Here is a 12200-nt window from a genome sequence, read left to right as displayed (position 1 = left end):
TTGCATCAAAACCTCAATGGTGATTCACACTTAAAAATCAGTTCATTTTCAGTTTTTTTTTTTTTTTTTTTGGTTATTTCATTGTTAAATTTACCAGAAAAATAAATAAATAAAAAAATAAAAAAATTGTGATAATGCCTAAGACTTTGCAAAGAGATTATTATTGATGGATGGAGCAGTTACTCTATATATTAGTATAAAGAAGATTACACCTGAGAGAAAAAAATACAGCCACGTGTAAAGTGTAGCAAAGCAGTGATCCTCATTTCGCCTATATATACACTGCCCGGCCAAAAAAAAAAAAAAAGTCACTGTTTGGATTTAAATAGGCAAATGCTTAAGAGTCAATGATTGGATCATTATTGCAGTGATTATTATATTTCCAGCATGTTATATGTTTGGCAACAGTTCTTCTAACCCTAATTGATGAAGTGTGTTGCTTTTCATTTCTTGAACAACCATGTAGGGAAACACATCATGGCCATAATCCGGGATAACAATATCAAGATCCATCAGGCTTAAAATGTGAAATAATGGTTAAGAGGGAGCATAAAGAGCACACATGAATTGGTGCCTCTGAGTCCAGACCTTAAATTCATTGAAAGTCTTTGGGATGTGCTGGAGGAGACTTTACAGAGTGCTTGACTCTTGCATTGTCAATACAAGATCTTGACTAAAAATGTATGCACCCCTTGATGGAGAAACATCACAACATTTCCATCAAGAGGTGCATACATTTTTGGTCAAGATCTTTGTCTGGACCAATTCATGTGTGAAAATGATTCCTCGTGCTCCTCCTAACCATTCTTTCACATAATTTAACATAATAACATAATGACTGCAATATTGATTCAATCATAGACTCTTAAGCATTTGCCTATTTAAATCCAAACAGCAACTTTTTTTTGTTTTTGGGCCAGGCAGTGTATGATGCTTATATAGTCTTAAAGGCACAATAGCAAAAATAAACAGCCTGTTTAATTCTAAGAGTCAGAGAGAGAGAGTGAATGGATTTTGATATCCATGTTTTGACAAGTCATAATGTTAATTGCACATGTATTTAAACCCATATTCAGGTGTTGGCTAAAACAACTGCTGTGTAGTGGCCTGCTGCCCAGTTGGAAGTCATAAACTTTGTCTCAGTGTTTCTGCAAAGGAGCCTCACAAGTCTCTTGTGGTGTCTCTGATAATTGCTTCTCTGGTTAAGATCCAAGGACGTTCCCACAGCAAGGGGTAAATCAGTGACGCCACGATGGAGTTATCTAGTGGAGAGTCACACTTTCACCTTCCTTCCCCGCAAACCCCATAATAACCTTCTCACGACTGCTATTCAGCCATGAAAGAGCCATTACGCTAATTACTCTTCCTGCCATGCAGCAGTCTCGGCCAGAGAAAGGGCATGAGCGTGTTTTACCTGGCTGGGTCGTTCCGAAAACAGAGCAAGTTTTCAGTGGGTGGCCGGAAGAAGACGCAACTGCGATAGGAATGTTTGGAGATTCCGTGGATATTGATTATGTCCGAGCCTGCTGCAGTCTATCTTTCTCTTCCTTCTCTCGCAGATCTCTTCATCAGCCGGTGTTGGACCTGAAGGATGCCAGCAGGAGGGGTGCAGGGAGGGGTGATAGATAAATAAATAACCCAATAAAGGATGCATTGAGAGGGTGTGTGTGTAACCAAGAGAAGAGTGTGCCTGCTCAAACAGTCCAGAGTCTTGTTGGAGGCTGGCTGCACTGCAGAGCAGGAGGGGGAAAGCACAGAGAAGGGACCTTGAAGGATTTTCGGCTGCACTGCAGAACGATGCCACTGCAGTAAAGCACTGAAACAGAGGCATGAGGTCCACCGGCGGACCCCCGTCCTCCTCGCGCCAGGTGAGAACTTAGTTCAGAGCTGATATCAGAGGTCTTCATGACTCGAGACTCTCCGGGAGGAGAGTGAGGGAGAGAGACAAAAAGAAAGGGAGGGAAGCAGAGGAGGAGGAGGGTGATGGTGCTGTATTTTTGGATAAGGGATCTCCTGAATTAAGTGTGGCTGGAATAAAGATGTAGTGTGAGCAGGAGGCTGAACAAGGACGGTGCTGTGCTCCACTGTGGTGGAGAGGAACGGAGCAGACGCCTGGCAGACACACACTCGCACACACACCGACTCCACCAGAGGAGAGAGAGAGAGAGAGAGACCACCGTCACAGCTGCGGGGCTGGGAAGGTAAGAGACATTTCATTCAACTTGAGTTTTGTTTTGTGTCTGTGTTTATTGTGGGAGTGGATGAAATATGAAAGCATGCTGCACAAGAGCTCTGTCAAATGTTCATTGTGTGGTTGTGTGTGTGTGTGTAATACACAAAATTGAGAGAGAGTCAAAGCATGGAATTTTAGGTTAGGTAGGTGTGTTTTTTGCACAAATAGGCTACTGTAAGCTTGTGCTTGTGCAAGGCACTAAATAATACTGCACTCAGCAACTTAAAATAAATGGTTATGTGTAGAGCTTGAGAGAATCTGTGAAATTATGACATTTTTTAAGATCTTCATATGTGTGTTTTTAATAATTACAATATTAGTCCTAGTGGGCTAAGATTGGCCCTCGGTTTCTTGGCACCCTTGCTAGTGCCCTGAGGCTGAGTAACTAAGTCGGCAGCAGGACGGAATAAAACAGGAAAGCTTCAGAATGGCTCGATTAAGGAAAATGACGTCTGTTTAGCTTTCCATTTCATCATACTTTGACAACACAAGGGTCTAGTGAGAGTTTCAAAAGTGTTTGAACTATTTGCTTGAGACCAAAATAGGATTCACCCCAACGCAGGCTCTAGCCTGCTGGAAGAACTTGACAAAAGATTTGTTAAATATTACATGCAAGTTCAGTGTGTGTGTTTTTTTTCCTTTCTACAAATCTAATGTTTTTTTATTAAGTTTCTTTAACAGGATTAAGATTCACGGTTACTATTGTGAATAAAATCAATAATTGAATGTGAGCGTTTAATAAAAATAAAAATAAATAAAAAAAATTGTTTTTGGGACTTGTGGATATTGGATGTGAAAGGATGAAGTCTCAGTAGGTGCCCCCTTGTGTTTTTTCATTTACAAATTCACAAAAAAAAAACAGATAACATTTTAAACATCAATTTTATATAAAATATTTTTTAAATATTAATAATATTTTAAAATAAAATCATATATAAGACTTTTAAAAATATTTAAGATTTTTAGATTAGATCAAAAATCCCCCCCCCCTCCCCTCCCCCCCAAGAATATTAGCATTTTATTTTATTATTTTATTCTATTTTATTCTCCATAAAGTTACACTAATTGGACATTTTTTACTTTCAAAAAGAATTAAATTTTTAATGTATTTATAAAAAACTTTGCCACAAATTTGCCCATTAACAATGCAAAGAAATTGAGTCTATAACAAACCAGGACTTTAAGTTGAATAGCTGTGACACCAATCACATCATGACTGTGGAGAATGCGGTTTATAAAGTTTAAAAGTGATTTAGTTGATCATTATAATTATAATGCATATTAGTATAGTGCACTGGTACAATCTTAATTTACCCAAACACATCATGCTCTGCCTTCCAGCCATTCATCTCACATCCTCTCACCTGCTGCCCTCCCTCATCGGTCCTGGTGATTCCCAGCCCCCCTTCATTCCTCTCCCACCTCCTCCCTTTGTCAGTGTCCTGTCTTGCATCCAAAGTCTATCTGGTTCACACCTGAGAATACACGGGGCAAGAGGCTTTAGCTGGTCACCCCCCACCAACCCGCAATGCACCTGTGACTTCATACAGATCTTTTGGATCCTGTCCACTTCTGTTTCATCTGAGACCACCTGCTTCTGTCTAGGCTGAGAATGCATGATTACCCATGATCATCCCTACCATCACTCACAAGAGAAACAGACCCGAGAACAGCATCCTGCATCTTCTCTGTTAATCACTGGGAAGAGTATGGAATAGAATTATTAAAAGCAAAGTAAGGATCTGAGATTATCGAGCTCTCATGGATTGATCTCCACCCGGGCTGTGAATATCTCATCATGACAACAGTGAGTAACCATTGACCCTCTGACCTCTTTATTTGGTGGAAAATTTAAATATTACTCAACTTCCGTCATTAGGTTAGATACTGACATCCAGGGGTTACGTAGAATCCAATGCAGCATGCAGATATTAACATTGTGATGTTTTATTGTCCTAAATGGTGTTAAATCACCTTGTGTGATGACTCAATCTCCACTATTCTTGGATGTGCATCTTGAGTTGACTTAATCCTACCAAGAGATCAAAGGCCATGTGAACACCTTTACACCTTTCATCACACATATGGTAGTGGGTTTGTTTGCTGTGTTTGGGGACTGAGTGATGGTTGGTGTCTTGTTGAGTATGACATGGGGCCCTTCTTCATACCCATCCCTTTGAGCTAACAAGCCTCCGGAGGAAGATTCCCTCTAATTAGGGTCAAACATAACACTCAGTATCTGCCTGCTGTCTCTATCTCACCCTCAGGGTCTATGTTGTCTTTGTTCACATCACAAGAAGGTGTGTAGGATAACGCAAGAAAGGGAGAAACCCATTATATAGTTCATAAACAATATTTAGGTTTTATGGCAGTTCTCACTTCAGATACATTGCTAATTTCATGTAACGTGAAACCAAAATTGCTAATATGAAAGGAACAGTTATGTATTTCTTGGAATTATATGATGTAAAACGGTTAAGTACTGGTCTGGCGCAGCTAAATAACTGTGGGAACAGTCAGTTACTGTGATAGAAAAATCAACAACCACTTCAGTGGAAGTCAGCGTTATTTCTGCCACTCTTCTCCATTGCGTTGGCCGTTATGATATAAGGGCACTGAGTGAAGCAGCTCTTTCTTTCATGAGAGGGGGAGCAGGAGGCAAGTGAATGAATGAAAGGGGGGGATTGTTCCTTAGTCTGGGTGCCTCTGATTACCTGCCAGACTCGGCCTAGCCTTTAATTAAAGTCATTAACCTGAGAGAATGAGAAAAAAGTGAGAAAGACAAAGAGAGAGTGACTGAGAGAGAGTTTCACATGAGGTTGATAGTGTTCTAAAATTGTCACAATGTCAGTTGTTGCCATGTGTTTGGAATAAATTCAAAATGGCTGACCCTTCTGTTCATGTGGTAATCTCACAAAGCCTTTAAAAAAATTCTAATTGTACCTCATATTAAGAAAATGAAGCCCAAGTTAGGATTTATTTTGCACTTTTCTGTTTTTTTCTTCTAATATATTTTTTTCTCTGTTATTTCCTGTTATTTCTTTCTCTTTTTTTCTTTTGATTTTGGGTTGAATTATTACCAGTTCATGTATTCCTGAGATGCACTTTACTTTGAGTTAAAATAAAAATAAAATTTGATAATAGTATATAAAATTGATATTTTATATTTGCTATTTTTGGATTTGTGCTTTTTCAAAATGATTCCAATAGAGAAATAGCTACTGGTGGGTGGGGAGAAAAGAGGAAATGGTCAGGTAAGGATGGAAAAGAAGAAGAGGTAATGATGTTTCTCTCTACCCTTAGTTATAATATCCCTTTTTCTCCCTCTTCAGATGCCCTCTCGATTTGGCACTGCGGTGCGGATCTTCATCACCACCCTATTCGCAGCAGTGGTGCTTTTTGCTATCCTATTAGCCTATGTGACAGGCTACCAGTTCATCCACACCGAGCAGCACCACCTGTCTTTTGGCCTGTACGGTGCCTTTCTGTCCCTCCACCTTCTCCTGCAGAGCCTCTTCGCCTATCTGGAGCACCGACAGATGCGTGGCCCTTCCAGACCTCAGCACCTTCGTCACACCGTGGCCCTCTGCATCGCGGCCTATCAGGAAGATCCGGACTACCTTCGCAAGTGTCTGCGGAGCATTCGCCGCATTTCTTTTCCCGGCCTTAAAGTGGTGCTGGTGGTGGATGGGAATCGGCAGGAGGATTCCTACATGATGGACATCTTCCAGGAGGTGATGGGGGGAGTGGAGCAGACGGGCTGTGTGGTGTGGAAGGGGAATTATCACAGCGACGGGGATGGGGGAGGAGGGAAAGGCCCATTGCATGCCGAGGAAGCTGCACATGTGGCCAGGGTGGTGCGGAGCTGCCATTACTCCTGCATCATGCAGGAGTGGGGCGGCAAGAGAGAGGTGATGTATACAGCCTTCAAAGCACTGGGAGAGACTGTGGATTACATACAAGTAAGTCTAGACCCCATTTACAACCTAAAAATTCAATAAAACAGAAAAAGTACTGACTTTTATAGGAGTAAACAGCATTCATTCCAGGCTTGCTTACTTGTTGCTGTTGGATGGCCAAATTACTATTTTGAAAAACATTGGATTTCATATTATAGCCTACATTATACTGTCACACTTCATAGTCTGCCATCACCCCAGAGTTCTCTCAATGTCACTGTAATATGAATCCATGCAGCATTGAGGTCAAAGGTCAGACTTATTACTTACCTTCCCCTGTAGTCCCGAGCACACCTGTGCGCTGTCATCAACTTTTCATTGTTTCGGCATATGATTGATATCTTCAGAAACCAAGATGACCTTGAAACATCTGTGAACCAATGTCTATGGTTGCAACAGTCCTTGCATTGTTCACACAGTCATTGTCAACATCAGCCTCAATAACTGAAAAGAGTTGCATGAGTTACAGTTGCAGAGGAGCGTTCTAAATCGTATACATCGCTTGGTTTTGCAGGTATGTGATTCTGACACTGTACTTGATCCAGCATGCACCATTGAGATGCTGAAGGTTTTAGAGGAGGATCCAGAAGTGGGTGGGGTGGGAGGAGATGTTCAGGTGAGAAATGTGCCTATTTTAGTTTTAAAAATGCAGAGAGACATTTTTATGTTTCTTTCAACAAACCAGTTTTCCAGTATCTTTCTTCTTTAAAGATTCAGTTCTTTCATTGTCTCTTTCAGATTCTGAACAAGTATGACTCCTGGATCTCCTTTCTGAGCAGTGTCCGGTATTGGATGGCGTTCAACATAGAGCGGGCCTGCCAGTCTTACTTTGGATGTGTGCAGTGCATCAGTGGACCTCTGGGAATGTACCGCAACTCTCTCCTCCAACAGTTCCTGGAGCCCTGGTACCACCAGACCTTCCTAGGGAGCAAGTGCAGCTTCGGTGATGACCGGCACCTCACCAACCGCGTCCTCAGCTTCGGCTACAAAACCAAGTTCACGGCACGCTCACAATGCCAGACCGAGACCCCCACGCAATACCTGCGCTGGCTCAACCAGCAGACCCGCTGGAGCAAGTCTTACTTTCGAGAGTGGCTCTACAATGCGCTTTGGTTCCACAAGCACAGCCTCTGGATGACCTATGAATCTGTGGTCACTGGGTTCTTCCCCTTCTTTCTGGTGGCTACAGTCATCCATCTGTTCTACCGAGGTCGGTTGTGGAACATCTTGCTTTTCTTGCTGACGGTCCAGCTGGTGGGCATGGTGAAGGCCACCTATGCCTGCTTCCTGCGGGGCAGCCTTGTCATGATCTTCATGTCACTGTATTCACTACTCTACATGTCAAGTTTGCTACCTGCCAAGATCTTTGCCCTGTTGACTATTAACAAAGCAGGTTGGGGCACATCAGGCAGGAAAAAGATAGTGGTAAACCTTATTGGAGCTGTGCCTGTGACCATGTGGGCGGCCATACTGCTCGGTGGCGTGGTTTATACCATTTACTGCGAGGTGCAAGAACCCTTCAGTGAGACTGAGAAGGCTCTTCTCATTGCGGGCACCATCCTCTATGCCTGTTACTGGCTCATACTTCTGGTGCTCTACCTGGCCATAGTGGCCAAGCGCTGTAACAAAAGAGAGGAACAGTACCACCTATCCTATGCCGAAGCATAGTCTTTCTAAAAGATCAATACATGCTGTCAGGGCTCATTTTAAATGGACCCCTCTTTACCTGGTGCTGCAATCCTGGTTATAGTTATGGATCATGTGCAGGTCCAAGACTGTTGGTTGTTAGTTATTTTAACTATGTTAGCTATGGCTACATTAGAGCTTTTGGACATAATCAAGAGCTTTTGAGAAAGCTATGATTTACATGAGTTAAAATCAGAAATTGTGCTTCTTGTGATTATAAAGCACACATTGAGGAGGCGCCAGCCAAGGCGGGCACGAAAAGTAGAGCCAAAGGTTAGTGTAAGAGTGATAAGTTAACGTAGTTAAACTGACATTATATTGGTGCTCGAACTTATAATTATGTAGAATGTGTGCTGTAAAGGTTAGAGAGGTGTGTGCCAAAACTTAAAGAAACCTGCATAAGACACTAACCTGGTTTTACTTGCCAAATCCAGTCAGTATTTTAATTGTCTTTAATCTGACAATCCAGCATAATTCTATATTTCATCATTAGAAATTGTGGTGCTTCTGATACTTTTGTGGTGTAACATGATAGAACATTGAAGAAAGAGCAAACAGCATTTAAATGAGAGATTTATGATACTCCACAATAATTTACTACACTGTAGGCTACATGTTTACAGTTCGAGATTTTTAAAGTTACATCCAGCACCAGTGAATAAATAGTGTCAGGCAACCAAAAAGGATTTTCTCTAGCATCTAGAACAGGGTTCACCAATCTCGGTCCTGGAGGGCCTCTGTCCTGCAGAGTTTAGCTCCAACCAGCTCCAACACACCTGTTTGAAAGTTTCTAGTATGCCTAGTAAGACCTTGATTAGCTGGTTCAGGTGTGTTTAATTGGGGTTGGAGCTAAACTCTGCAGGACAGCGGCCCTCCAGGACCGAGATTGGTGAACCCTGATCTAGAATGTTCTGTTGCTGCATATTTGGGTAGAAAAATGAGCAAAGTTTTACCTGGATTCCTATTCTTACCCTATTCTCCTTTTTACCTAAGAAAAACTTTCATGTTTTATTATAGATGGAACAAGAGTCATATTGACATATCAATATGTCAATATTTTTTATACCCCGATTATTTATGAAAAATACATAAGTATCGGAATCCGGTCACCCTGACAAGAACCTTTTCTGTAACTTATAAACTTATGGTTCCTATTGGTTTAAATAAAATGGTCGGTTAGCAAAATAAATAAGAATCACATGAACTGAAGTAGCTTATTTATGGTATGCAAATTTAGATGTTTAAAGATTACCTTATATGGAGCAAAGGTATACAGTGGATTTTCATTCCAGCTTTTTTTTCCCCAGCCTCAGCCATCCTAAGGCAACAATTAGCAGATTTAGCAGTTCTCCATGAATGCTAACGCTAACTTTTTCTGCTCCCTGCCCCCCAAAACACACATTAAACTCTGGCAGAGATATAAACACTGAGGCTAGTGTGCAAATGTGTGCATGGACAAGTTTAGAGAGGAGCTTTAAGTTTATGAAATGTTTACCCACTTGACTTGTGCACTACATGTGCAATAACTGTCTTTACAGTGAACTGCTGTGGACTGCAGCATCCTATAAGGCTGCAACATTACGATGATGAGACTGATAACACAATGCAATTATGAAACTTATCATTTGTTTACAATCAAACTTGCAATCTCATTGCTCACATTTGTGTGTTTTAAGATTTTATGCCATTCATTTGTAGACTGGGTGCCAAACTTTTGATCTTTGATATGCTCCGTCTTCAGGAACAGAAATCCCTCTGATTGCGGGGCTTAAAAATGTATGTATAAAAAAAAAAAAAATTGGGTTTAAGCAATATACAGTGAAAAAAGTTCTTGCTCTGCTGTCTGCCAGACACAGTACCAGTACATTCATTTTTAGATGGTGACGCTTAACCAGTGAAAACTAGGATTATATCAGTCATTTCAAGTATATTGTAAAGTAATATATATTTTTGTAAAGTAAAATTCAAAGATATTTTAAACATGCAAGAATTCTCATTCTCTGATACTCACACATATCAGTGTATCTGCATTTTCCTAGGAAACTTTATTTTATGGAAAATGTTATTTTAATAACACTGTACAGATTAGGGATTTATAAATTACAGTATTCATAATCCATAATGGTAGAGGTTACATGTTTTTAACCAACATGCAGTTGTTTTACAGATTGCCACTGGCAGCTTTTGTCTTCTACTCAGAATTGAATCATGTGTTGATGAAACAGCACCATTTAGTCTGAGTGTCACAGCTAACCTGAACTTCTACAGTGGACCTGCCTGGTCTTTTAACCTCACATGAATTTTACATATTTGTTTTATGTATTATGTACATTGTCCTGTATGTAAAAAGGGATTCTTTAAATGTTGACATTTCCCTCATAATTATTTTTGCAAACACTTGTAACTGATGTTTTGATACAATAAACCTCAATTTAAAAGTGAGCATTTTTGAAGCATTCTTTTTTTTTTTTTCATTTTTAAATTCGCTTGAGACCTATCACTTGCATTTCATACTTGCAATATTTATATTTGTTTATCATTATTGTCTATAAACACACAAAAATACAACAATGTATGTAAACAACAAATGCACTAAGATACTAATCCACCATTCCAAACAACATATGGTTCCAAATCTAGAATATTGTGCTGATCAGTTAAGTCTCTGATATCTGGACATAAGTTATACTTTCTTCGGCACATTAGTGATGATAGGTTTGGGTCGAGTTTTAAAGATAAGCTTCTTCTTGATGAGGGCGGAGACGGTGTAAGATGTTGGTTTCTCTTGGTTGGTTTCCATAGTTTCCTCTGTATTCTGAGGAAGTCCAGAGTGTTTCATCAGAACAGCAAAGGGCTTCTCCAGTTTGACCTGTTTTCCATAGAGGATGTGATGTCCGACTATAAGGACTGGTAATCCCTTGAACAGTGAACAAATCAATAATTTACCATAGGTAAAAGTAGTTTTAACATTTTGTATATATATATATATATATATATATATATATATATATATATATAAAATAGGGCACATTTCAGACCAAAATCAAAAGAAAATAATAATATAGATACATACATTATACATATGTATGTATGCATATTATATATATATATATATATATATATATATATATATATATATATATATATATATATATATATTATTTTTTTCTTTTGATTTTGGTCTGAAATGTGTCCATTTATTAGAGAAAGACAAACCTCTTTAGTGTAGTGCAGGTCCCCCATCAGATTTCCTGCTAGTCCAGTATTTTGTCTGGACATCATTTCTCCCTGCAGCTCCACCAGCAACCACTCGGCTGGACCTTCAGCAGCATTACTGCAGAGCACATCGAAAAGCCTTTTCAACGAGCACTTTTAGATCATTCATGGTCTGTAAAAACTTGTATTTCACACCAACCTTGAAATTACTATTTGAACCATTCTTTATCTGATTCCTCGGTGTCAGAATTCACAAATCACACAATTCTTCCTGTTTTGTAGACCTTCTCGTCTGAAACGTTGTCAAAACAAGTCAAATATTACATCCACAAATTACTGTCATGAATGTACAAATATATACTACATAAGTACACTCACTTGCCAGGTCCGTAGTTGTGCATAATCCACTAACACAGAAGTTTCCCGCCAGTTGGAAGACATTTCATTTCAAAATAAAAGTCCCATTGTAGTGTGAACCGCTAGAGGGCAATCGAGCTTCGTCTGCATTGCTCGAGCCTCTCTTGGCTAAGGTCTGACTTTCTTCAGTTGAATTTTGTCTTCAGTTGTATTATTCAAATACATTTTATTAATGCCTTTATTCATGCAAAAACGAGCTCACATTTAATTGTACCAACAGGTGTACAACAACAATAAATATGAATAATAATAACAATGATGGTGATGATGATGATGACAATAATAATAATAATAAAAACTAAATTCAGAATAAAAACCGTAAAATATTGAGAGTATTTTTGACAATCAAATATATATATATATATATATATATATATATATATATATATATATTATTTTTAAAAAAAATTTCATAGATTGTTCATTAATTGTTACAATATTTTTTTTTTTAAAGAACATTAAAAATTATTACTCTATTTGGAAAACATCACTTACATAAAGTAAAATAAGTCAATCGCACCCAATATTAGATTGTTTTCCACCGACTTCCACCGGATTTTTAAAAATTCCTTATTTTCTTTAAAGATTAACAAAAAACAGTAAAGCTGTTGTTGAAAAAGATAATTGATGTAACAGTTATATGATTGTTTTTTTGTAAGATGTAAGAGATATATCTATTCGAATAGTAT

The 12200-nt window shown here is 39.1% G+C and overlaps 2 protein-coding genes across 3 annotated transcripts; one reads left to right on the top strand and one right to left on the bottom strand.

Annotated features, from left to right (window-relative positions):
* The first annotated feature begins 1669 nt into the window (after positions 1-1669).
* On the top strand, positions 1670-7877 carry has3 (hyaluronan synthase 3). Of its 2 annotated transcripts, XM_079874924.1 has the most exons (5): positions 1670-2201; positions 3575-4040; positions 5566-6195; positions 6707-6808; positions 6931-7877. In XM_079874924.1, exons 2-5 carry the CDS (start codon positions 4032-4034, stop codon positions 7858-7860), a joined length of 1671 nt encoding a protein of 556 aa, XP_079731050.1. In that variant the 5' UTR covers positions 1670-2201; positions 3575-4031; the 3' UTR covers positions 7861-7877. The 2 variants fall into 2 exon arrangements, with proteins under 2 accessions (XP_079731050.1, XP_079731051.1); XM_079874925.1 differs by lacking the exon at positions 3575-4040.
* Positions 7878-9902: 2025 nt separating this feature from the next.
* Positions 9903-11567, bottom strand: chtf8 (CTF8, chromosome transmission fidelity factor 8 homolog). Its single transcript, XM_079874829.1, has 4 exons — positions 11473-11567; positions 11294-11386; positions 11095-11212; positions 9903-10795 (listed from the first exon to the last, which is right to left on the bottom strand). The coding sequence occupies exons 2-4, from the start codon at positions 11314-11316 to the stop codon at positions 10562-10564; spliced, it is 375 nt and encodes a 124-aa protein (XP_079730955.1). The 5' UTR covers positions 11317-11386; positions 11473-11567; the 3' UTR covers positions 9903-10561.
* Between the last annotated feature and the right edge of the window lie 633 nt (positions 11568-12200).

The sequence above is a fragment of the Squalius cephalus genome (genome assembly GCF_949319135.1).
Source record: "Squalius cephalus genome assembly, chromosome: 6".
Lineage (NCBI taxonomy): Eukaryota > Metazoa > Chordata > Actinopteri > Cypriniformes > Leuciscidae > Squalius > Squalius cephalus.
This window is presented reverse-complemented; position numbering and strand designations above follow the sequence as displayed.